The sequence below is a fragment of the Eumetopias jubatus genome, unplaced genomic scaffold, assembly GCF_037043125.1.
Source record: "Eumetopias jubatus isolate StellerSeaLion01/CBP00866 unplaced genomic scaffold, mEumJub1_p1.0 scaffold_10, whole genome shotgun sequence".
Lineage (NCBI taxonomy): Eukaryota > Metazoa > Chordata > Mammalia > Carnivora > Otariidae > Eumetopias > Eumetopias jubatus.
Window position 1 is genome coordinate 92,717,503 of NW_028274816.1, and position 26,672 is coordinate 92,744,174.

Genomic DNA, 26,672 nt, shown 5'->3' on the forward strand with positions numbered 1-26,672 from the left:
GCAGAAAAAAGATAAATTTAGAAAGACTAAAAATGACTGCGCATTGCGTGATTCGGTACTTTGTGGGAAGCAGATGGGTCTATCATGTGTTTTTGAACCAGTGAAGTGTCAATAATAAATTTAATTCACTTTCCATGGACTTATATGTCATCAGTTCCATGAATTTTTGTAAAAAATAGAAGCTGAATATGCTGATTTGTCCTATTACACAGTTCAAGAGCTTAGCAGAGATAAATTTTTACTGAGATTTTCGGAACTAATGGATGCAACTGAATTTTTCCAAATAAGAACGAGGCTCAATCACTAATGCAGACCATGAATGGCTTTGGAAATTAACTTTAAGGAAGACCTGATTATATATCTTAAGGAATTCCACTCCACATTAAAAAGCAAAACAGTTTTTGCAAAACTTATACTGTGGTAATTCATTTCAACAACTGGCATTATTTTAATCATAAGCAATGTCAAACTTTTATATAATTTCTTTGCTGTCAAAAGTTAAAACAAGAAGTGAGACCTCCATCCTCACACAAATTTGCAGCATGTATTTTTCCAAAATCAAACTATAGTTCCTGCAGCATCTTTCAGACCCCAATGTAAGTAGAAAGGATATTTTCATATTTTAAAAATCCACTTAATTACAATGAGGAGCTTCCACCTAACCGCCAACTGGAAATGGATAATTTGCAATGTAAATGATATGCCAAGAGGCAAACATCGAGAAGAATCTAACAGAATTCTATAAATGCCTTCCAAGCAATAACTATGCTCAATTAAAATCATATGCTCAGGGGCGCCTGGGTGGCTCAGTCAGTTAAGTGTCTGCCTTCAGCTCAGGTCGTGATCCCAGGATCCTGGGATCCAGCCCGGAGTGGGGCTCCCTGCTCAGCAGGGAGTCTGCTTCTCCCTCTGCCCCTCCCCCACAGCTGGTGCTCTCAACTTGCTCTCTCTCAAATAAATGAAATCTTTAAAAAAATTTTTAAAAACATCATATGCTCCTTTGGCAGTACCTGTCTGTATGAAAAGACATTTTCTTCAAGGATGAAATGTATAAAATCTCACTTGGCAGCTCCTATCTGTATGAAAAGACATTTTTTTCAAGGATGAAATGTATAAAATCTCACTACAGATCAGCATAAATGAACATTTGCAACTTATTTTGATGATAGGGAACAGTAAAATTCGAACCCCAATTAAGCAAAGTGTTATTCATCTCCAAAAGAATCCCACTCTTCTCATTAGTAAGCCTATATACTACAAAATACTGTATACAATTTTTATTATTCTATTTTGAATTTCATCCATAAAAAACTTGTGGAAATTTGTTTCCTCTTTGTGTGTGTGTGTGTATACATATATATATATATATATACCTACATAATGCCCTTGATTTTGTCTGCTGGCATGCAAAGTCTAAAATATACTCCCACTACTGGCCCTTTTCAGAAACAGTGTTTTTTGACTCCAGTCCTAGACCCACGAAGGTCCTACACCTGGCACTGCGTTAGCACTTCTAATGGGCTTGTTAAAGATACTGAATCCCTGGGGGCCGGAGGAGGGTTGTGGGGTGAGTGGCTCAGGTGGTTAAGCGTCTGACTCTTGATTTCAGCTCAGGTCTTGATCTCGGGGTCGGGGGATCCAGCCCCGAGCCCCGTGTCTCTTTCTCTAAATAAATCTTTTTTAAAAACTGCAGATCCCCAGGTCCACCACAAATCTACCAAAACAAAAATGTAAGCTCTAAAAGAAGGGACTCTAAGGTAGTCAGTCCAGCCTCAGTTCAGATCTGGACACCCATTTTACTCAAAATTGGATTTTACATCAACACTTTCATGACTTTTGGTATTGATTACACCAAATTGGTTGTGTTTTTTAAGCCTTGCAAAAATGCCAAGAATATTAAGAAACTAGATTAGAGGACGTGAGGGCGATCTGGCTGTGACATCTGTCACCCCACTGATGGCCGGGCTTGGTTCAGCTGATCTGGCCAGCTAGGCAGATGTCCCCTTCCTCCCTCACCGCTCCATGTGTGTCCCTCCCGAAGCTGTAAGCTCGAGGAGGACGACCTTCCCCGACAGAGGAGGACCATTCTTTGGTCAAGGGTATACGAGTAGCTGCACTTCTTGGCTAGAACCTCCAAAAACAGGCTCTCAAGAAACTAGATTAGAAACTTATTTTATCTTATTGTAAAAGTAGGTTTCAAGTATCACTTTCGTTCAACTACGTCTTACAAGTAGAACATTAGACCTTCCTTTGACAGATCTAAATTGTGACATAAACAGTGGACTTAAGCCTACAAGTAGAGCTTTCCCTTTCTCTTTTTACATCTGATTTGGCACTCAGTTGTACCTTACTATCCTTCTAACTGCCTTCCTTCCCACATTCCTAGATCCTATTTTCATACGTCCGCCAGGGTCTGCAGCCTTCAGAGCTAACTCCCTGAGATTTTTATGGTCAAAAATTGATGAACCTGGTAATCCAAGTATTACACTGTTAAAATGCTATAAAAGCACAAATGACAAAAATGAGTAGAACCACTATTTATATTTTAGCATAGGATCCTAAAGAACTTGGAACCTCAATTAAACCTACAAAATTAATTTGCTCCTACAACAGACATTTAAACTTTGCATGGTAAGATAAAGCAACTCAAAGTGCTTAATAAGGAAGAAGCACTCTCTTTTTACCTGGTAAACAGGTACATTGTGGGATGAGAAGGTCAAATAAAGTTCAATCACACGGCGCACCTGGGTGGCTCAGATGGTTAAGCGTCTGCCTTTGGCTCCAGTCATGTTCCCAGGGTCCTGGGATCGAGCCCCACATGGGGCTCCTGGCTCAGCAGGGAGTCTGCTTCTGCCTCTCCCCCTGCTCATGCTCTATCTCTGTGTCTCAAATGAATAACTAAAATCTTTAGAAAGAATAAAATAAAATTCAATCACATGCAAAAAAAATTTAATCACATGCGAAGTGTAAGTAATGTATCAGATTTTAGTTTACTACTAAATAAACTGCCACTGTTTAATCCTGTAAAATGTCTAGAATTTAACTACAGGCTAATTAAGTGTGCCTATAAGTGGCAGAAAACTCCCTGAAAAAAGAAGTCAATTAGAAAAAAATAAGTGAATTAAGAAGTATCCCATTTTTACGTGTGGAGGCCCTTTTAGTTATGAGACCAGCATTACCTAAAATAGTTTTTTTTTTAAAGATTTATTTATTTGAGAGAGAGAGAGACAGTGCGAGAAAAGGGGGAAGGCAGAGGAGAGGGGCAAGCAAGACTCCCGGCTGAGTGGGGAGCCCGATGCAGGGTCGATCCCAGGACCCCCAAGATCATGACCGGAGCCAAAATCAAGAGTCAGAGGCTCAACCGACTGAGCCATCCAGGCACCCCTGGTAGTTTTCTGTTTAAAAATAAACATGATAGCACAAGAAACAGTAGAGAAAATCTATACTACCAAGGTAATTAAGCAGTGAGAAATTTTCTTCTGAAATCTAAGTATACATGTGATTCTGAAAATGAGAACTCAAAGTTAATATCCAGTTTCTCTTTATACAGAGAACCAACCACTACTCAAATGCTATAAACAGCAAAACATTTCCTGAAGTACTAGTAAACTACAAAATAGATGTCTGTGTTCTAAAATGGCTAAGTCCAATGATTTAAAGCTTTTTACACACTTTCCATGCATGTTAAGTCTTTCATTTGCAAGTTTGGAATACTTCAAAGAGGAAAAAGGATCAAGAGATAAGAGAAAAAACTAGAAATCTGTTTACTCCTCAAACTGATTACACCTGTGAGTTGTACTTGCCCCATCGTACTGCCTCGATTGCCACAATAAGGTTTTGGTGTCCCTGTAATGTGCAATTAATTTTCATCAGTCTGATAATCCCCCAAACTAAGCCAGATCAAAGTTTCCTGAATATTCATTAGGTAGGCTTCATTAAGCATATGTTTGGAAAAATCTATTCGAAAGAAAACATCCACTCGCCTTTAAAAGTGACCTTTATGTTTTTTTATTTTATTAAAAAATTTTTTTTAAAAGATTTTATTTATTTGACAGAGAGAGACACAGCGAGAGAGGGAACACAAGCAGGGGGAGTGGGAGAGGGAGAAGCAGGCCTCCCACTGAGCAGGGAGCCCGATGCGGGGCTCGATCCCAGGACCCTGAGATCATGACCCGAGCCGAAGGCAGACGCTTAACGACTGAGCCACCCAGGTGCCCTATTTTTTAATTTTTTAAAAAAGATTTTATTTGAGAGAGAGTACATGTGCACGCGCATGGGGTGGGGTGGGGGAGCTTCATCCCAGGACCCTGAGATCAAGACCTGAACCAAAGGCAGACACTTAACCAACTGAGCCACCCAGGCGCCCGTACATATATCTTTTTTTAAGTCAGTAATTTATATTTGTATCTACTAGTAATTTAAACCCTGCAAATATCATGGTGAAGCCATATCTAAGTAAGGAGACTTTAGGGCAATATTCTATGAACAGACTTTGAGCAATGTGAGCCTTTCCACCTAGCATTTACTTATGGAAGTTTACAGTAAGAATCAAATGCCGAATATAAATAAGGTACAAAACGGAAAAAGTTTGGGGTTAAAGCTGGTTAATGAATCAAGACTCTTCATTTCAGTCTAAGGATGTGGCTAATAACAAAGGCAGACGACAATATTTTTTTTTATTATTTAAAGACTCAATTTCCCATGCCATTTGTCCTTTCTCTATTCTCTTCACACAGTCACATGAAAATGAGTTACCATGATACTGCTCTGCTCATGCTATTTATCTGAAATCTATGATTCTAACATTATACTTCATTTCTTAAAGGCAGTAAACATAAAACCTGGCCTAATTCTATTTTAAGAGTTTGTTCATAGCTTTGAAGATGACAATAAAGTAAGAAGAGCTTGAAACCATCGTATTTCAAATATCTGAAATATACTCCCTCTCTAAAGGCTTCCACGTCTTTCCCTCCATTAATTTTTTTCCTCAAACTAAAATATGATAAGGAGGCTAGCTAGCTTTACACACGGTGTAGGCACACGCACAAAGCCCTTCCCCTGGTTCTCAGAGTTGGCCATGGGCGGGCTCACCTCTTCTCTCCTTTAGTGTCCTTCCAACATTCTCCTCTCGCCTGCTCTTCACAAAGGAACTATTATTCCTATCTTTGAAATGACCTACTCTTTTTTAAAAAAAATGGCTTTCCCTATTCATTTTTCTCTGGAAAAAAGCATTATAAAGTATTGATGGGATACACAGCACGTTTCGAATGAGGGTCATATTGACATCTTTATTATGAAAGCATACTTAAAGTACTATCATTCGTGCATGTTTGGTTCATGAGGAACAAGACAGTATTTACTTATATTAGAAATATATAAACTATTGTTCTTTGTCAAAGGAAAACAGGTCAATATTCAATGGACTCTTAACTGAATGCATTTTCAAATTCTGGCTAGCGTTTTCCATGTGTACCACTTACAACTTCCAAAAGAGCCAAAAATTAGTCAGTTACATTAAAAACCACCCCAGTACTTGAAAACATTTTTCCAAAGTAAATACTTTTCCAGACTAATCTAAGATGGTTTATAATAGCCTAAACAGAATTTCTCCAAAAAAGTTTTGTCTAATTTAGGCAATTAATTTCCATGTTGCCTGCATATAAGCTGTAAAAACAAACTAGTGCACAAGATTAAAAATAAATTTTTGGACCAAACTAAGCTATCACTTTATTTTGTAAACTGCCCTTTCCTTGCCATTGCTCACAAATTAGTAAGTTCCTTTTTACATCCAGTTTTTCAAGGAGACTTATCACCAAAATAAATTTAAGGCTAATGATCATAGTCTTCTTAAGAGTATTCCTGTAGTCCTACCAAATTCCAATTCACACGTAACACAACATATACAAGGCAGTTTAGTAATTCTCCTACTACAGAAATCACAAAAAGGAACCTTACTTTTTTTTTTTTTAAAGATTTTATTTATTTATTTGAGAGAGAGAATGAGAGATAGAGAGCACGAGAGGGAAGAGGGTCAGAGGGTCAGAGGGAGAAGCAGACTCCCTGCTGAGCAGGGAGCCCGACGCGGGACTCGATCCCGGGACTCCAGGATCATGACCTGAGCCAAAGGCAGTCGCTTAACCAACTGAGCCACCCAGGCGCCCAGGAACCTTACTTTTATTAGAACATTTCATCCTGAAGAAAGACAAAAGTTTAGCCGTACATTTACTAAGTATTTATAGATACATATGTATCTTCCACTTACATGCATGTACCTAACACATACAAGCTGTTCAATTTTGTTATCTTAAGGATCAATTATTCTCTAAACCCTACATAAGAACTACAGCCCCTTCTTTAAAATAATAACAGGTTTCAGAGTGGAGGTCAGCATTCCTTTTTAAAGTCTTCCCTCAAAAATTAAACACAGATTTTATTTTTATTTTTTAAAGATTTTTATTTATGTATTTGAGAGCGCGTGAGCACAAGCAGGGGGAGAGGCAGAAGGAGAGGCAGAAGCAGGAGCCGGACCAGGGACTCGATCCCAGGACCCTGGGATCATGACCAGAGCCAAAGGCAGACACTTAACTGTATTTAGGTGCCCCTAAATACAGACTTTAAATGTGAAGAAGCAGTTTAACATGGCAGAGATGGAGGGCTAGATCCGACATTGCATATAATGCTGTTCAACTGGGTAGCAACATGGTAAAATTTGGCCCATTATTCCATGTTACCATTTAGCACCACCACCTTCTGTTCATAAAAAAATATATACAGGAAAAAATTTTACATTTAAGTTAAAAATTCACATCCATTTCCAGAAGAATGCCTTACCAGTTCTCTGAGAAAATCACCTCCTCCAGGAAATGTTAACACTGCAACATTAAATGAACAGGATATAAAACTGTACAGAAAGTACAGAAAAGTTTATCTCCACACCTCCAATACTATATTCAAATATCAGAAGGAAATATACCAAAATGTCAATAAAGATGTCTTAAAATAGTGGTTAGGGCTAGCTGGATGATTTTCTACAGTGGACATATATGTTTTAAAATTTAAACTTCAAAAAAAGCTAGTTTGGATTCTGGAGCCTGTAAATAATTTCCTCAAAAAACAAAAACAAAATGACTTTCCTATTTCTCAGATTCCACCTAATGATTACAGTAAAGAGCTTAGAGTTGTGAGCTCTGAAAAAATTCTTTGAAGTTAAAATACTTTTTTGAAAAGGGTCAATCATATACAATCCCGATAACACATAAAGAAACATCAAGTTTTGCCAGAACTAGAATCTTCAGTAGAACTTTTTTTTTTTATCAAAAAGAAATGACCTCAATTGTTAAAAAAAAGGAAAAAAGAATTGTCTTCCAACACAGGACATACTTCCCAAATACAGTTTCAATTCCCCTGCTATCTAAACAGAGGGGCCTGTAAGAGTCCTTGTGAATGCACACCAGATGGAAAGTTCTGTTCTATGATGATGTGCTACAATGCATCTTGAAATCCCCACAACTCAAAAATTATGCAGTAACTGCAACAGTAATTAACAATCAACATTAATAAAGAAATTCTATGCCTAAAATCACACAGCTGATGAGAGGAAAATCCCAATCACTTTATTCCATTTTAGTGTTCAATCCACCATCCCAAATTCTCTTGTCAACAGAGAAGCTCCACACAGCCTACAAGAGCATTAACTACCTTTCCCTTCCCCAGATCCAATCAATCATGTCAGACAGCAAAGCAATGCAACCTGTGAATGTTTCTAAATACCGATGAATGTGAGAAATAGTTCAAAATTTATACTGGCATATCAGTTCCTGTTTCCAAATCACTATTCAGTTAATTATACTATTAAGGGATGCAGGAAAGCATGGTAGTGAGTATCAGACATGGGCAATGGAGTCATACAGCCCTGACTTTGAAGAGTAGCTCTAATCAAAACTAGCTGTGACCTTAAGCTCTATGGACCTATGTTTTATGTACAAAATAAAGTGGACTGGACCCACTAAGGTCTTTTCCAGGTTAGTAAACACTTAGTGATTCTGCCTATGCTTGGCAGGAAAGCAGCAAATACAGTACACTATAGCATTTACCGTCTCACTGACAACCACTGTGGGTTGACTCCTCCGGCTCCCACCAGATTAAGAGCCCCCATTAAGGCAGCCGGACATGCAGTTCCTGAGTCCCCAGGGCCTACTCAGTCCAGAACATAGTGTGGGCAGGTATTGAATACGTCTGCTGAAGGAACAAAGGAATGAACGTGTTTAACTGATCAAGTTATTGCCCTCACTAAACAGAAAATGGTCATAAGTAAAACAATCAAGTACAAAATGAAAAACTCTTCTGTGTTTGCCTGGCCTAACGTTAACAGCATCATTACCTGGTATGAACTCTGCTTCTGAGACAGTGAGATTCAAAGAAATTGGTTAATATAAACACAATGTCCTCTTGAACTCTGAAAAGGCTTGAAAAAAACCCAACCTACCAAGCCAGGTGGTTGAAAGTACTGCAAAAGGGAAATGAGAACAGTCAGCTTAATCTCAACTGAATCTTCTCTACTTCCTCACCTCTCTTCCCTCTCTGAGCCCTGCCAGCCAGGCTTCTCCCTTACCAGGTCACCTGGCGCAGTCAGCGACAGCCTTCCTGTTGCCAAAATCAAGGAACACGTCAGTCTTCGCCTTACTACACCTTCAGTGGCGTGCGGCACCACCATCCACTTGTTTCTTCCCCAAAACTCTTCTCTGGCCCCCATGGTACTACACGTTCCTGAAATTCTCTTACCCTTTGGCCATGTCTGCCAGCATCCCCTTCTCTGGATGTTCTCAAGTGCTCTGAAGGTCCCTAAAGACTCCACCCTGAGCCCTATTCTCTTTTACACCCTCCCCCTGAGTAAATGTACACATTCTACAGACTTTAAACATCACCTGAATACAAGTAACTCCTGAATTTCTACCTACAGCCCAACGCTCTGTTCTGGATTCCAGACTCATGTATCAAACTGTCTACTTGACTCCATCTATATGTCTCACAGAGATCTCAACCTCGTATACCCAAACTAAAGTCTTCATCTTCCCCCTCAAATCTCTCTCACACAATCTTTTCATTTCAGCAAAAAGCACCACCATCCACCTAGTCATTAAAACCAGAAGCCAAGTCACTCTTAACGTCTGCTTCCCTCTCACTCTTCTCATCTCCATTCTCTCAGATCCCCATGATTCTCCCTACAAAGTGCATCCTGAAGCCACCAGTCTCCTCTCCAGCTTCACAGCTTCCACCCGACAAGCTGTTCCTTCTGCAATAGTCTCCTAACCCTGGAACTGCTTAGCATCCAGGGGTTCTCGACAACTATTTGCTGAATGACCACCGCTCTTCTCATTTGCCCCAATTTCTACACTCCAGCAAGCTTTTCCCCACCTACGTCCTGCACACACGATGCTCCTTCTGCTGAACCTTACTTCTCTTCACCTGGCTGACCCTTTCTCACCCACAGGGCCCTAACCTACAGGTCACCTCCTCAGACCATCCTCCTGTTCCCTCACGGCTTTCTTTTCTTGTCCTTCAGAACATTTACCACGTGTAATTCGTTATCTGTTCACCTATTAATGTAGCTTCCTCCAACTAGCAAGATCAATGAGAACAGAGATTGTTCTCATTTGATTCACTAGCAAATATCCAGCCTGCTCATGAGTAGGTGTTGAATAACATGTTACTGAATGGCTGCTGAGAGCTGCCAGTTAACTGTTATCAGACTTGTTAAAGAACAGATCTCTTAAAATCTGCTACTCAAGGCCTCCTTGCCCACATTGTCTTTCATGTTTGCTCTTTACTTTTCCTATTTGAGGAAAGAATTCAATTATCATAATGAAAATGGATACTCAGAGTAATGCTCTAAACCTTAATACTTGCATTTAGCACAAAATATAATTACATATAAAAATATAAGATGAAGGGCGCCTGGCTGGCTCATCAGAAGAGCACATGACTCTTGACATCGGGGACGTGAGTTCGAGCCCCACGCTGGCTGTAGAGATCACTTAAATAAACAAAAATGTAAAAAAAAAAAAAAAAGATGAACATATATATTCCCTTCAAAAGAATGCATTTCTACAGAATGAAAGTTTAGAACAAAACAAAACAAAGAGCCTCCTTTTTCAAAACAAAGATATTTTACATTATGGCCCAATGTGCAAAATGCTGTTTAATAGGTAAAAATCTTGGTTTCTTACTAAGTTGTAACACCAACCTTAAAACTGGTTGCAACATTTGATCATAAGATAATTTTAAAAAGTCAAGGGAAAAATTAAGTACGTATAATTCTCCTTGCCCTATTAAAGAACTGAAATGTGTGACATCAATATGGTATAAAGTCCCTATAATTTTTGAAGCTGTAGTTAACAAACAAGAATACTTTTACTGCAAATGTAGCAAGTAACAGCTAAAAAGAGCAAATCGTTAGTACGGCAGTATTTTAACTCAAGAGGCTAAATCACGTTACTCTCTTTTTAAGTATTTAAACTAGGATAAATAGTATTTGCAGCTTTGTGAATATACAGCATTCACTTATTTAGGCTTTTAAAAATCAATAAATAGGAATTTAGGGACCATCTTACACGGGAACAGCCATTTATCTAAAGCATGATCTTCTATTTGTGAGGCCTCCTGTAACTCGAAGTTGGCCTGGCAATAACTTGTGACTCTCTAGCAACTAGGAAAACCTAGTAGCTTACATTTTTCTTTTACTTAGTATCAGTAAGTGGATATAACCGCACTGCACATCATGAGGCCTAAATGAAAATTGCACGATGTATGATGACAGACACTCCTATTAAGCAGCTTGTCTTAACAGAAAATAATTCTTAAAAAGATTATCCGGGGAATAAGAGTAATCAGGATACTGAAAAGGAAAGTGAAAGTCTCTCATACCAATTATTCATTAGTCCAGCTCTTTTAACCTTTCTAGAAGGATGAGAAGAGAAAATGTCCTACTAACAGGCTAAATGTGGCTGCTCCAAGCTCAAGAAACCCAAAGACACTATTATATTTTAGCCATAGAAGAGTTTTGTTTGTTAGCTAACATTGTTTTTAAATGCCAAAACCAGTAAAATGTTTTTTTTCTTTAGGGGAGCAAATTTGAAATGTGTTTATTTTGCTCCATAAAAAAACGGAGGCATTTCTCTGTTAGACTAGTGCTTTTACTTGGTTTTTATGCAAAATGATCAGAAGTTAGAAAATCTCACAAAAAGTAACATGAAATCTTAAAAAAAAAAAAAATCACTCTGTATTTTGTAAGGAATTTTTTTTACCTTGGAAAAGCAGCCCAAATACCCTCTTCGACCTGCGTACCTGCAAAGCCTCGAGAGGGAGCGAACATACGTGTGGCGATGGAGGGTCACCACAGAGATGGAGCAGGGAGGCCCATGCCGTGGGAGGGGCAGAGCACCTGCACCTCTGCCGAAGGCTATCCTACCGTACGCCCCGCAGAAAGATAAGGATTTGGTTAATTCAGCCTACACATCAGATTAAAGACCAAGCAAAGTGGTATGAGAAGGCAACAAGAACTAATACCGCAACGCAGAGGAGCTCAATTCTCTCCCGGATGTTCTACCTTCAATAGAGACAACATATGGTGTAATGAGAATATGAGTCATATTCTGCATTTTTTAGAATTCAAGATTTTTATATCGGTAGTCAAGTTCAGAGAGTGAATCAAATCAATGCTTACAGGGCTTTATTCTGTTAAAAAGCTACTTATGGCTGATGCGCATATGGCTTATTAGGGATATTAACGGCTAATGTTAATAATACGGTTAATATGGGTCAGGCACTGTGCCACAGGCTTATTTTATTATGGATCATCTCATGCAATTTCTACAACAACCTAATAATAATAGATCTTCAGATAGTTCCCCTTTTACAATTTCAGAACAGAAAGGCTGACGGACTCGCTCAAGCTCACACAGTGAAGGGCAGAGCAAGGACACAAGCTCTAGCTGGTTATCTAGTCCCACGTTATCCCACTGCACAGCAGATAACCACATTGAAGCGGAATGTCATCATATTAAAACCATTTGTAAAAATGTTTTACAACAGGTAAAATAAATCAATGACTTTGAATATGGTTATTTTCTAATTTGCTGGGAAGGTACAACATTTCATGTAGCAAAACCAAGTACCTAGGTCTTATGACTTAGACCTAAAGCCTAAATAAATCAATGAAGAGTGATTCTACTACTAGTTTTCTGCATCTCTCGTATAATAGTTGGGGATGAAACAGTTCACCCACTGCACTGATTTAAAAATCTTTTTTATTCATTTTGCCAAGAGAAGAAAGAGATTAAATTGGAAAGATTAAGATAAACAACTACTATCACTGCAACAGATTGGTAAAGGCCACTAAAGTCCTTGATCCCCATCAGTCCATTCTAATAATGCTCTGCTAATGTGGATATAATAAATTCTCTTGAAAAAAAGCATCTTATAAAAAAAATATGTTCACAATGACAAAAGTGAACTCTTATCATACAGCTGGAAAAAAAACAAAGTACTTTCAAACAAGGAAATAAAAATAATTGTCAACTTCCAGAAATATGCACTTAAAAAAAAATAGGCAGTTTCTAACTGGAACAAAAACTGAAGACAAACTGCAATCTGGAATGCTCACAAGCAGTATAAAAACTGGGACAGCTACATGAGAAACACTGCAAAGAGCTCATAAAATAACAGAATACAAAGGTTCTGATAGCCCCTTCTTCACACCAAGTGCAAAGCTGGGCAACTATATGCCAGACAGGCCAATTTCCAAATGACACATGCCTAGAAAAATATATAGCTGCCTGTCAGATAATAGGCAGCTGTCATTACAATTTTATTTTTCAGGGCGCGCGCTACAAACCATGCTCACTGATGGGACATCAGGTGAGGAGCACTGCTATAGTTTTCAAGGAGGTCAAGGGTCAAACCACCTTTATCATGATGAATGGCGGTTAGGATGAACTGTGCCACTAAGCAAGTAAATCTACCATCAAATGTCATTTAAGATTTATATCATAACTATAATCTAAATTAATAAAGAAGGAACGGCACAAGGACATTATGAAAGTTCAGAACAGAAGAACTATGTAATCACCAGTGCAATGCCATGTACTCTTAATAAAACCTTACACATATTTAAAATAATGTGCTAGAACTTTCTAGGGGAGTGTTAATTATTTGTGTGCATGGGTGTTGGCCAGAAGAGGCTGGGCATGGAAGGAAAGAATGCTCCACGGCTGTAATGCTCGAGTGCTCCACAATGGTTCACTGACCAGCACTGCGGACCAGGAGTCAGCAGATCAGGGTTCCAGGGTCTAGTCTATCCTTTCACTAGCTGTGATCTGAAGCATCAAGACACCTCTCTGCCTCTGAATTTTTTAATCTGTGAAATGGAGACAACAGCATGTATTTCATTCCTCTCACAGTGTTTTTGAAAGATTATATGGTAACATGTGGATAGGGCTCTGAAAAGTACAAAGTGATTTTTATAAAACATAAGGTATTTAAAAGTGATATAATTATGAGCCCCTGAATCAGTTTTCTGGAGAAAGAAAAAGGCACCTGTTCTGGGCTAATATGACTAGGTGCCCCAGTTTGGTTGGGCTGCTGCCATCTGTGAATGATGAACAGGAAATATTCAATCCAGGGAGGCCTTCGGCAATTATGCTTTTCTTAAACTAGAGGTCACAAGCACTTCTCCCAGGCTAGGTCCACTCTAGTAAGGAATTCTGAAACTAAAAATCTAGTTTTCATAACAAAACCATTTCCTTGCTTCATCCCTTAGTTGTTTAATGAACATTTTCAGAGCAGCATGAATTACTATACCAGTAGCTTTATTTAGCAGTAAAAATAAAGCAGCACAGTAGTTTACAACACCCCTTCAGTACCTAGAGCCCAGACATCCCATAGCTAGTTACGCTTTCACCAAAAAAATAAAATAAAAAAGATATAAACACAAACACACCGACGTAATACATCAAGAAATACATACCCATGTAAATGCACACACACACAATATCACAAAGTTGTATTAAAACCATAAGCACATGCCAAAGCATCCTCTCTGTGTTTAATGTACACTGCTATAGCTGTGGGTTTCTAAGATTTGGATAAAATGGAACCACTTTCATCTGATCAAATTCACCAAAAGGCAATTCGATCTGTAGAGACCTAAATTTTAAAATCTCTGCTGTTAGAATCTTTTTGTTATATATGCTCAAATGTTTTACCATGACCCTAGAATCAGGAGACAATAGGTTTTTTGCAACATGAAGTCAAAGTCCTATGCTGGTTTTATTCACAGAGAAAATAGATCAATTCCTTCTTCAACAGAAACATCATATTTTGCCACTGAAAGTAGTAATTGATTCGTTTTTTAAAGCCAATCCAAATTAGAGTTAAAGAATAAACCAATGCCTTTAATTCTATAGCATTTCAAATCTATTTTGCAGGACAAATAAAGAAATAAATATTTCAGTCCACACCGAAGTTCCTATTTTACTTAGTGCTCAGCTCTTTATAGGTCAATGCATGAGGCTAAATAGTTACTCTGTTGCCCAGACTGAGAGCATCTCTGTCTTAATGGATAAACTATCTCATCAGCTTGGAGAAGTGTAGCGATCATCCAGCACAAACTGTACTACTTGAATAAGAAAAATTAAATCTAACTGAAGGTACCACGGTAACAATGAAAATTACTTTGGTTTCAGGCATTGCAAAGAAAGACTGGTCATTACAGGAAGTTGTATTAATGCTGACAAGTTAAAAGTGTTTATAGAAACTAGGAAGCTCTGGAGTGTCCCTCCCAGTCACAAACTTTCCTATCCTATTTAACCAGTCCTGTTAACGTTGCTTCTATTTCTGAATAAGTAACTGTATATTAAACATCCCAAAAAATTAACTGACAATGATTCCTCGCCATTTTGTTCGTTTTGCTCTGTATCTGCAGTTATATCACTTTCCAGCCAAGCCCTGACTCCCATCTCTAGTCATCGAAGTTACCAAATTCCCCAACCATAGTCACACAGGTTTTTCCAGAGAGGGTGTCTCATTTGTGCAGTGGCAGGCCATAGTGAACGTACGTACAGCTAAAGCTCAGCATCACAAATACTTAATCCAGTACTAAAAGAGACCGCTTCTGAGTATGTATTATCCTGTGAGCTCGTTTACAAGAATTAGAAAGGTACCTTAAAAGCTAGAAGAGCAATGTAAATCTTAGATTTTTCTTTTTCCACAGTAAACTATTTAGCTTACCCATAATGAAACTAACCAGAAAAGGAAATGTTTGCCTTTGGGAACTTGGAAAAGAAAACATTCATGTTTGTATGCGAAGTTATTACTAACAAATGAATGGCTGGCTAAAAACCTAAGCTATGATTGATACCTACCCTATCCCTTTTGCCCCAAGGACTGATTATAAGACAGTTGTTCATCTTAAGCAAAAAAAAAAGCCATAAAAAGGCTTAAAAACTGTTCCCATTAGGTTTTTTTTTTTTGCATTTCAACTTGCATTAATAAATAATCGTTAGTTGAAACAAAAAACGACGAATTTTATTTATCTGCTAACTCTTCCCTTTCCCCCTGATGGTTTTACTTTTTCTATCCAAGATTCAAGAATATACGCTATTAAACATAAGAAGAAAAATTATGACTGTAATACAAGGACTTCCCATCTCCTAGAAAATTAACAAACTGGCATACAGAAATGATTCCTATTTCCCAGAAGACACTTAATGTGGGATGTTTCTTTTTTTCTAGAAGAACCTTACAATTCAGAGTGTCTAAAAAATGAGGAAATAAAATAAATGTCAGGCTTATGCTAGTGAGCAAGAAAAAGACAAACAAGGCATACCAACGAGCTTCTACTTTAGTGGGAGAACCAAACACAAGTGCAAACAAGTGGAGTACAGGCAACCAAAGGAGGGCCAGAAGCAAGCCCAGCAAGGAGGGCACAGGCAGGGAGCCATATTCCAGCCAGGAGAGCTGGAGAAAGCTCGACCCTAAGGCACTGTCCCTCTGGGGGCCGAGGAGCAAATTCATCCAAATCATCGATGACTATCTGGTACAAATACACAGCACTGGGCCCCGTCCCAGATTCCTGATTCAGATCCTCTTGTGATGAGAGTCTGGAACTCTGCTTGTTTTGTTTTGTATTAAACAAGCATTCCAGTGAATCTGATGCAAGGGGTCCATGGACCACATTTAGTCACACTGAAATGTGATTACCGTTCTTCTAAGATAAGGATAGGACCTACTTAATACAGTAATGAAAAACCGTGACAGAAAGACCCTCTAAAGACAGCCACAGAAGCAGAGAATCAGGGTATGTGGAAACTGAGAGGCTATCGGGTGTGTGAAGTAGTCTAATGAATACATTATTGGAATTGTAGGTAAGCTAGGTAGTCTTGACTCAAATAAAGAGGTTGAACTCTGTTCTGGAGGTAATGGAGAATAAGCACAGCTTTCTGAACAAACCCATGTGGTGTTTGAACAAGATTACCTGGGAGTCCAAGCAAGAGCTACTAAGACATTAATGGAAAGGGGGGAAGGAGGCAGTGGATGCTAGAGATTTGTCAAGGGTGGGAAAGACAGGACTTGGGAATTCACTGCGTGTAGAGAAGAAAAGGAACTGAAGAGGACTGTGAGGAAAATTTGAAATGAGCCGGGTGCCTTCTCAGTGTCTAACACTGTGCCAAGCCCACACAGCATCCAAAAGCACGGAGTCATTAATTCATTGTAACACCTGAACTCCTTCTATACGTGACAGGCACCATTAACAATGCCAAGGATACACACAGGAAAAAAATTCCTGTCCTCCAGGAGTTTAAAATTACATCTCTCCCTGTTCCTCTTTTTTTCTGCCCCTACTTTTTTTTTTTTCTTTCTGCCCCTACTTTTTATGAGGAAAAGTATTTCTGGAACTCCTTGTGCTCAAAACCTCTGCTCCTAAAGCATCAGCTGGGTCAAGTCAACAACATGCCAATCCTCACTCTGGTTTTGGCTATTTGTTCTTAATGGCAAATATTTAGGAATGCTTTCTTCACTCCGATGACATGACAGTCTTGATACAAAACTGTTAGGATGTAAATGTCCAAATTCAAGTGTCGGTGAGGCCCAACTTCAATTAAATGGACTTATAGAACTTTCCTACAGAAACCTTTAGAGTTCAGCTGTTTATTTATTCATCCAATCAATATGAACCATATGCTTTTGCAGATGGATGTTCCTCCCCTGACCTGGAAGGATGAATAGCGTCCTGAGAAACCTTAGAGTGGAAAGTGTGGTTTGTCAAGAAAATGAATTAAGAAAGGAGAATAAGCAGCACTTAAAAACAAGAGGGAGGGTGACGAGAGACAAGAAGCGGTGTGTGGAGGAACTATCAGCTATAAAATAAGAAATACTGACCAAAGGACAAAAATCAACCAGAAGTCTGAGAATTGGATGGAGGTCACTTGTCAAGTTAAATTCCTGATTGTCAATATATAATGCTGCCAGCACCTCGATTTTAAAGTCTTTTTTTTTTTTTTTTTTTTTTAAGATTTTATGTATTTATTTGAAAGAGAGAGAATGAGAGAGAAAAGAGCATGGCGGGGGAGGGTCAGAGGGAGAAGCAGACTCCCTGCTGAGCAGGGAGCCCGATGCGGGACTCGATCCTGGGACTCCAGGATCATGACCTGAGCCGAAGGCAGTCGCTTAACCAACTAAACCACCCAGGCGCCCCAGCAACTTGATTTTAATAGTAACATGAGATAGTCTTTGCCTTTCATTAATGAACAAATTACTTGACAAGATACACACACCAAAGAGGAGAATATACAAGACAGTACGTAATCAAGTGCTACGTTTGTATGGTGCCCGTCAGAGCCATAATTCAAAGTAAAGATTCAAAATCAGTTTTATAAAAAGCTGTCACGAACACGTTTCTACAACTCTGAATAGCCAAGACTGTTTCCGAGTACAAACTGTAATAGCAAAGACTGCTGGCTGTGTACCTTTTTGTAGCCACACCCATAAATGTGGATCACTTTAATGCCAGTGACATCAAACAACTTTCTAAGCAGTTTTACTTTCAACTGTCACTTTTTTGGGATCATATTACAGTAAAACACTTCAAAACTGAACTACCTCCAAACTGCATACAGTCTAGATTGTTATCATTCCTGGGATCTTTCCGGTCTTCAGCAAAAAGAAACCCAGAATACAATCAAAGCATTCACGCAAAACACTTGATTTAAAAAAACCGATTTCAATCATTCTTTGTGTATCTTTAACCTGGATCAGATCCTTTTCTTCCCACCTTCTCTACAGTGCTGTGTAATGGCTACAAATTTTGTTAGTCTAAGATTATTGTTTTTAAAGAAACGTTTTCTAAAATAGGCTTAGAAACCTTAGAAAAACACACACACAGAATGCAAGAATGACTTAAATGTTATCAAGGACTTTAATCTCTTTATAAATTAATCTGTATCATAAAATGAGTACCTCAAAAGACTATATAAATGACACATCTGAACTAGGTGCAGTTACTGAGCTCTCAGCCTGAAAGTAAAAGAGCAATTTTTTAGAAGGATGAATATTGTTGCTGCAACTGAGAGGAAACTATTTTCAAAAGTAGAATAAAATTAGGAGAAAGTACCTAAGAAAATCACTATCATCTTACTTACAAAAAGGAAAAATGACCAATTAAACGTAACTCTTTCACCAAGTCTAAGGGGTTTCCCTTATTTTTTATCTTGTTTCAGTAAGAAGCTCATCTATATTACAATCCAAATTTCTGAGGCTAAAATGTTGGATAGATACATTTTAATGCGGAAGTCAATGAAAAAAGGTATGTTAGAATCAGCTACCGGAAAATGTCCTTAAAATAAAATGACAACAATGTAAAAGAACAAATCTCTTACCAGTTGAAATTCTCGACGCCGGTCATAGGCATTCTGTATACCACTGTCTGCCCATAATGCTCTTATAACAGGGAGATACTGCAAAAAAACTCGAGTTTCCACCATTCCTTGGGACGCCATGGGGGACCGGGTGTCAAACGCCATCATCTTGTCTCCGTTGACTTGGTTTGAGTTATCTCCCCACGGAATATGAAGCTTCTCTCGAGCATCTACCAGCACCCTCATACCTTTGTTTAAAAAGAAAGAGAAAGGTGTGCTAGGAGTCATTAGATATTCTCATTGATTCTACTCCCGAATTATTTTCTGAAGCTTCTGAACTACTCCAGGCCCACCTCCCCCAAAACTGGAGACCACCATAGAAACAAACACCCATAACTTCTCAGAGCTTAAAAAAACTAACACTTGTTCACAGTCATAAAATTAGAGCCTTGAAAAGCAAATATTATTAACACAATTGCTCTTTCTAAAGAATTTTAACGTGTTCTAATTTATAAAATAACTTTCTGTAAACTTTTAATAGAGGTAGTCACAAGAGAACCAAAACCAGTGAAGGAAAAAGAAATCACGCTGCACAGGCCAATGTCCAGGCTCTGGAAAAACAGTTGTAGCTAAGATTTTCTGAGTCCCTCAAAGAGACATTTAAGAAATGCCAAGAGTCAAACATTATCACTCTGAGTTTGTTTGTTCCCTGAGCACCCGGCCTTACCCCAACACCGAGTGGTCTTTTTTTTTTTTTTTTTTTAAGATTTTATTTATTTGAGAGAGATCACACAAGGCAGTAGAGGGGCAAGGACGGGGGGAGAATCCCAAGCAGACGCCAAGCTGAATGTGGAGCCTGACTCAGGGCTGGATCTCACAACCCCGAGATCATGACCTGAGCCGAGAAAATCACGAGTCAGAGACTTAACCGACTAAGCCACCCAGGCGCCCCAACACCAAGTCTTCTAAGAACACATTCAAAACTCAAAAACTCCCAAACCAAGCTTCAAATCAGTTTAAGTCACAGGAAAGCCTTAGATTTCCCTAACAGGGAGGAAGAGCAACTGCAAAATGTATATAGAAACAGAGAATTCACCTCACAGAGATTAATTCAAACCCAGGATCTCTAATCACTAAACTGTTACCTTTGGTCCATCTTAAGTAACAGTTACATGGCTATTCAGGTGATTGTCTGGATGTTTTGCTGTCAATCTTCTGATCATGCCAACGCAAAAAGATAGATGTCTAGTGACTTATTTCATCTTATAACCAGTGTTCAAAGTAGGTCACACTTAGGACACAGTGCACAATAAGGACCAGGTGTTTACCTGGCTCATAATCAGTTAACATGCTGACTCTATTCATTGACATAATTCGTTAAGGTCAGCTGCATCAGGATACAAAGGTACCTTCAATTAAGGACTGGCAAGGCGGAGCCCTAAGCCTTGAAAGAGACCTTAATTAGTTTTGTGCTAAACAGTAAGAGGGGATAAATACAACTGTTTTATACAGCTTAACTGCAGCAGTGCCAGGGCTCAGAGCTGGCTGGCTGTGATCTGTGAGCTCCTGGCTTAATGCTCTTCTCCCCTCATTACCCCAGGACCCCCACCCCTGGGGCGGGGTACTTTTCCTCAACTCAATCCTGGGAGCAAAAAAAAAGTGATGAGAAGGAATTGCTTAAGAACTTCCAGGACAAAAAATTCCCGTTAAAGAAACCCTGCTTGCAAATCTGCTGAAATCTGTAGCAAACCCCTGGACAACTGCTACCCAGATGGTGGTTTCCTGATGCACCTGAAGTACCAGGCTCTGTATCTCAAATTTGCCAAAATGCCTTTTATAAACTAGAAAATGTTTGATACTAAGAAAAATGAACGTAATTGTCACTGAAATAAGTCCCATCTCCTCCAATTCTCTGAAAGCCCAGAAATAAAATTATTTTTGTATTTTTTACTTACAAACAGTTTAATTTTTAAAAACACCGTCAAGTAGCAGCAGAGCCTACGATCCAAGCCAACAGTGATTCACTGACTCAACCTGTACAGGCTCCGCATCACTTTTTAGGCCAAAGATTCTTCATACCAACACACGATTTCAATAGTAGAGCAAGTGGTGGTAACCCCCCCCCCCAACCCCAGTTATTAAGCCAAAAGGAGAGAGGAACGTGTTGCATAGTGATTATAGGCATAACATCCTGCCCAACTGTGACAATGGGGCGAAAAACCACCGATGCTAATTTTTTCAGACCAACTGTATGGGTCTACTCTTTCCTGATGCCAGCACAGTACACGGAACTCCCTGAAGTTGCCTATCTTTGCCCAAAAGGGCCCAGGAACTGTCACCCTTCGCCCTTGACAAGTCTCAGGCAAAAGTTTCCTTACTGAGACGGTTCCAGAACTCCCTGGCTTTAGGAGGCGGCCAAAGAAGCAGGGAGCTGGGAGCAGCCCCGACCCCATGTGACTCGGGTCACCCACCCGGGGCGGCGAGGTTGGGAAGGCAGCGCCGGGGCGGCGGATGGGGGTGTGGGTCCGGGATTGGCTCTCAGGTCTTCTGGCCTCGTCTGGAGGAAGGCAGGCGCGGTCACCTAGCACCCCGAGAAGCCCGGCTCGCCTCACTTCCCTCTCGGAGGGGACGAGGCCAGTGGCGACGGGGGCTATGAGGGGCCAGCCCTGACCCCCACTCAAACGGCAAGGGCAAAAGTGGGGCGCCCCCGGGCATCCTTTCCCCTAGGGGGAGAGGGCACCCCGCGCAAGCAGGACCGCCGCCCGGGGCGCGCCCCCTTCGCGCCCGCCCGCCCGCAGGGCCCGGTCCTCTGCCAGGGACAGGAGCGAACGAGGGCGGTGCCCGGCCCCGCGCCGGCCGCCTCCGCCCTCCCCCCCGCCCCGGCTCGGGCCCGCGATCTCCACTGCGACCCCCGCCCGGCACCTTTAATCACGTTGCTGTAGATGGTGGGGCGGAACTCCTCGCGCGCGCGCTGGTCGAAGTCCTGCCCGTGGATGATCCGCATCTGCTTCAGGAAGGTGGACTTGCCGCTCTCGCCCGCGCCCAGCAGCAGGATCTTCACGAGCCGCTTCACGTAGGTCTTCTCCCGGGACAGGCATTTGTCGATCTCCTTGGACTTGCGCTGCTGTTCGGCCTCGCCGCTGGTCAGCACGCAGCCGGGGAAGCACACGGACAGCACGGACCGCGACGGCAGGAAGTCCGCCATCTTGCCGCCGCCGCCGCCGCCTCGGCGGGCCCCTCCGGCTCCCTCCACCTCCTCCTCGGGCGGCGGGCGGCTCCTGCAACGAGGCTCGAGGGCGGGGAGCGCTGCGGCGGCCTGAGCGCGCCCGCGGAGGGAGGGAACCAGAGAGGTGACTCGCAGGGCGGGCCGGGCAGGGCGGGCCGGGCGAGCCGCGGAGGGAGGGAAAGAGGGCGGGCCCAGGAGGGGCGGTGGCCCCCGGGCGTGCGCGCGCCCGCCGCTTCCCGGGAACGCGCACGCACGCAGCGGCCGCTCTCCAGCCTCCCCGGCCTCCACGAGTCACTCTCTAGTCCGGGCGCCGGCGGCCGCCGCCCGGCGCGCGCGCGCGGGGCGGAGTGGGGGCGGGGTGGGGAGCGCAGCTGGGAATGGTCACGTGGTCTCCGGCCGGTCCGGGCGCGCGCCGGCGGAGCCGGACTTTCTGTTTCCCTTTAATTAGCTGCTACCACTGACGGGCAGAAGACTGCTTCCCGGAACCCTGGAGGCCCGAGACCACAGATCCAAGACACTGCCCTTTGGGCTCTCCTACCGCTCTCAACGCTCTTACTCGTGGGTGACGTGCCCGCCGCCTGCTGTCACCGTTCGCGCGCCTAATTTCGAGGCCCTTGGCTCAAGCGTTATTCAGACCGCGGGCGCGAGTCTGGAAAGTTTTAGTGCATTTTCTTAGGTGGTTTCTTTGACATCCTGCTCTCCCAAGCCCGGAGTGATACACAGACATCATCAGTCCTCCGCCCCCAACTCTTTTTGGCATTCCCAGACCCTGCAAAAGACTCTCCTTTCAGGGGAGGAAACTGGAGTTGATGTTAATCTGAGACGTGCTAGGAGGGGTTGTTAATGTTTCATTAATGTGGATTCCCACCCGAGTTGTCGCACTGAGGTCAGTGGATGGATGGTGGCTGTGGAGGGTGAGGTCATGGTGAAAATCCCCCTAAACCGGACACTGTGAAGCTGACTCTTCCCTACAAGGAAGCAGATAAGCAAACAGACCGAGGACCGGAGCAGGCAAATTTTCGGTTTCCTGCCAGATTACAGAGGATATGAACAGCCAAGGGACTTTTTTCTGTCCTAAGAGCAGATTCAGGCCGGGATACCTGAAAGGGCTGCTAGGGGACAAGCGACAAGTGACAGCTGCGTTGGTAACCTACGTAGCAAGGGCCCCAGAAGCCAGCTTTTTTATTCTCAGTATTTAGTTGTAAGTGGAAACAGCTGGTTTGGTTTGTCTCTCTTCTGGGCAGTGCAGTGGTAGCGCTGCTTGATCTGGGCCTCTGTGGCTGGAAGCTACCTATGTGTTGGGGAGTTGAGGTAAGAGGTCAGCACTCTGAGTTGCCCATGGCAGGTTTAAATTAAAAAAAATCAGTGCCGGGCGCCTGGGTGGCTCAGTTGGTTAAGCGACTGCCTTCCGCTCAGGTCATGATCCTGGAGTCGCAGGATCAAGTCCCGCATCCGGCTCCCTGCTCAGCAGGGAGTCTGCTTCTCCCTCTGACCCTAAACCCTCACATGTGCTCTCTCTCTCTCTCTCATTCTCTCTCTCAAATAAATAAAATCTTAAAAAATAAAAATAATCAGTGCCAGTCTACTGTCAGGTTGGCTTAATGGCTGAGAAGCCTCATGACTCAGTAACTAGGCTGCAATAAACAATGGCTAGAGTAGGATTATGTCCTGTTATCCTGGCCAAGCCCAGAGGGTGGACAATCTACAATACACAAAGTAGGGTAGGTAAAACTCCAGTATCTGTGGATTGACAGGGTCAGAATCACGGGGTGGTGCCTTCACACAAAATGGATGGTAAAAGTCTGACCCTGGATGGAAAATCTCTTTAGAGTCTCAGTTGTGTTCAGGAGGCCCTGTACTCCAACCTGTGCCCTCAACAGGGGAGCAGGTTTGGCCCAGCCGTGCGCCATTTCTACATGGACTCCAGATGCTGATCTGAACTCTTCTGCACGATCCGGAGGGAAGCCTTTAAGTTAGGTAGTGAACATATTTTTTTTTCCTTTTTCCAAAAGTGCAGCATAATGGAGAACCAAGGGTGCCTAGGAAGCAGGAAGGTATTCCTGCCCAGCCAGTTCATGTTGTGACATGCAGAGCAGCAGAGAAAACTCTTCAGAGCCCTGCCTGTAACCCTGTGTTGGAACAAGGTTGGCTCAGATCAAGCCTAGCTGCTCTAGTCGGTGTTTCTGAAAAATAGACACCTTTGGACCCAGCCTGAGGTTTGGCTAGAGCAGTCCAACTGCGTCTGTCTGTTAATCAAGCCACCTTGAAGTTATAAGCATAAAAGTGAGTTAGAGGTTTGGGGGTTCCTCAGAAAGTTAAACATAGAACTGCCATATGAGCCAGCAATTCTACTCCTAGGTATATATCAAAAATAGTTGAAAACAGGTATTCAGACCAAAAATTGTATACCCATGTTCATGGCAGTACCATTCAGAATAGCAAGAAGACGAAAACACCCCATATATCCATCAATGGATGAATGGATAAACAAAATGTAGTATATCCATACAATGGAATTATTCAGCCATAAAAAGAAATGAAATACTGATGGACGGATGCTATAATATGGACGAAACCTGAAGACGTTATGCTAAGTGGAAGAAGCCAGTCACAAAAGGCCACATATTGTAAGATTCCATTTATAGGAAATGTCCAAAACAGACAAACCCATAGTAACAGCAAATTAGTAGCTGCCAGGAGCTAGAAGGAGGGAAGAACAGGGAGTGACTGCTTATGGGCACAAGGTTTCCTTGTGGGGTGATGAAAACGTTTAGGAACTAGACATTGTGATGGTTGCAGAACATTGTGAATGTACTAAATGCCCTGAATTGTACACTTTAAAGTGGTCAAATGATGAATTTGATGTTATGTGAATTTTACCACAATAAAAAAAAAAGTGAGGTGGGGAAAATAGTATTTTCTATAAATCATTTAACAGTGAAGCACCCACAGTGTCCAATAACCAATGAATGAACATGTGATTGTGTTTATTTTTTTAGATTTTCTTTATTTATTTGCAGAGAGGTAGCACAAGTAGGCAGAGAGGCAGGCAGAGGGAGAGGGAGAAGCAGGCTTCCTGCTCAGCAGGAAGCGGGACTCGATCCCAGGACCCTGGGATCATGACCTGAGCCAAAGGCAGCCGCTTAGACTGAGCCACCCAGGCGCCCTGATTGTGTTTATTTTAAAATGACAACGTAAGTTATCTGCACCAAAAGCAAATCTACTCTAGCAGCTGCTTCAGGTTACAATGTAATGAAATTAATGATATTTTAATTTCCAGATAGATTGTTCATAACTGAAAAAGAAAATCCAAACTTTTTAAGGGAGTACAGAGTCTGCTGGTTAGAACTGAATCTGCTGGAGGCTCTATTTCCAGTAGAGCCAGATGTTAATTTTTTGGAAACATCTGTCTTGTTGCTAGCCAGTTGATCCACATGCAAATGAGGGATTCAAATGCCCTGAGGAGCTGTGATAAAATGATTGAATGGTTGATTAGGTGTTATGCTCTATTCTTTCTGGAAACCCAACGTCTGGTGGCAAACAGTCTTGCAAGATAAATAGTGAAGGTGTGACTAAAAATGTACAACACATTTCCCAGTGGCTTTTCTTCTCTGACGTGGTCACTTCGGGAAGGATACAAGCCCTTTCCAGCAATACTGGCAATTCTTGAAACTAACCACTTGCCACTCTTCTGTTGAAGCTGAGAGATAGGCTTCCTATCTTATAGTTGCAGCTTTTTTACAATTAAAAAAAATGGCATTATTTAGCTCATTTACCAAACTTCATGCCAAATAACTTTAGGCTATTTATAAAATGCTATTATCCAAAAAGGACAAGAATTTGTCACCCTCAGACATATTCAAAAGAATATGCCAGAGGCTCTAGGAACAATTCCAAAAGAGGAGTTAAAAAAAATTTTTTTTTGAATGACGGAAAATGCAATTTAAGTAAGTGATTCCCCTGTCCAGGTGACTATTCACCACTCAGGATAGGACCCATTTAGGTATGTTTATTTAAAAAGCAGTCACATGACTCGATGGTTAAGCCTTGTGCTAATTTTCTAATAAGGATGACGACACATCCAACATTCTTGTCATAAGACTCCATTTTGCCTCCTCAGTAATATAAAATAGGATTCTAATCCTTTCTTACACATAAAACAGGGATGGATTTTCCATATCTTCCCTTCCCATCCTAGAAAAGGAAGGGGATTCCCTAACCCTCCCGTGACACAAATCCCTTACATGTGTGCAATGTTTTAAAAGCCCCAAAGCACTTTGACCCACTTTATCTCATTCTCTGCTCACAATAGCCTAAGAACACCCAGTATCACCCTCGCTCCCCTACTGTCTCACACTGGGAGGCTGAGGGGAAGAAAAGTTAAGTGACACACTCTTAAGCCTCATTCAGCCTGGCTGGTTGCAGAGCCAGAACCAGGAGCCCCCCTCTTTTGACTCTGAATCCAGTGCTCCTTCTGATGGGCCACAATTGCCCTAGTGCCCCAAATGTCCAGCTGGATAAAGTTCAGACTTAAA

At 41.5% G+C, this 26,672-nt stretch overlaps 1 protein-coding gene across 1 annotated transcript in view; it reads right to left on the reverse strand.

The window, feature by feature from the left end:
* Positions 1-22,250, reverse strand: part of GNA13 (G protein subunit alpha 13) — a 39,599-nt gene extending 17,349 nt beyond the window's left edge. The window contains exons 1-2 of the mRNA XM_028112367.2: positions 21,834-22,250; positions 18,933-19,159 (exon numbers count right to left, since the gene is read on the reverse strand). Of these exons, the coding sequence (XP_027968168.1) occupies positions 18,933-19,159; positions 21,834-22,116 (510 nt within the window). The 5' untranslated portion in view covers positions 22,117-22,250. The remainder of the gene's footprint in view (positions 1-18,932; positions 19,160-21,833) is intronic.
* Between the last annotated feature and the right edge of the window lie 4,422 nt (positions 22,251-26,672).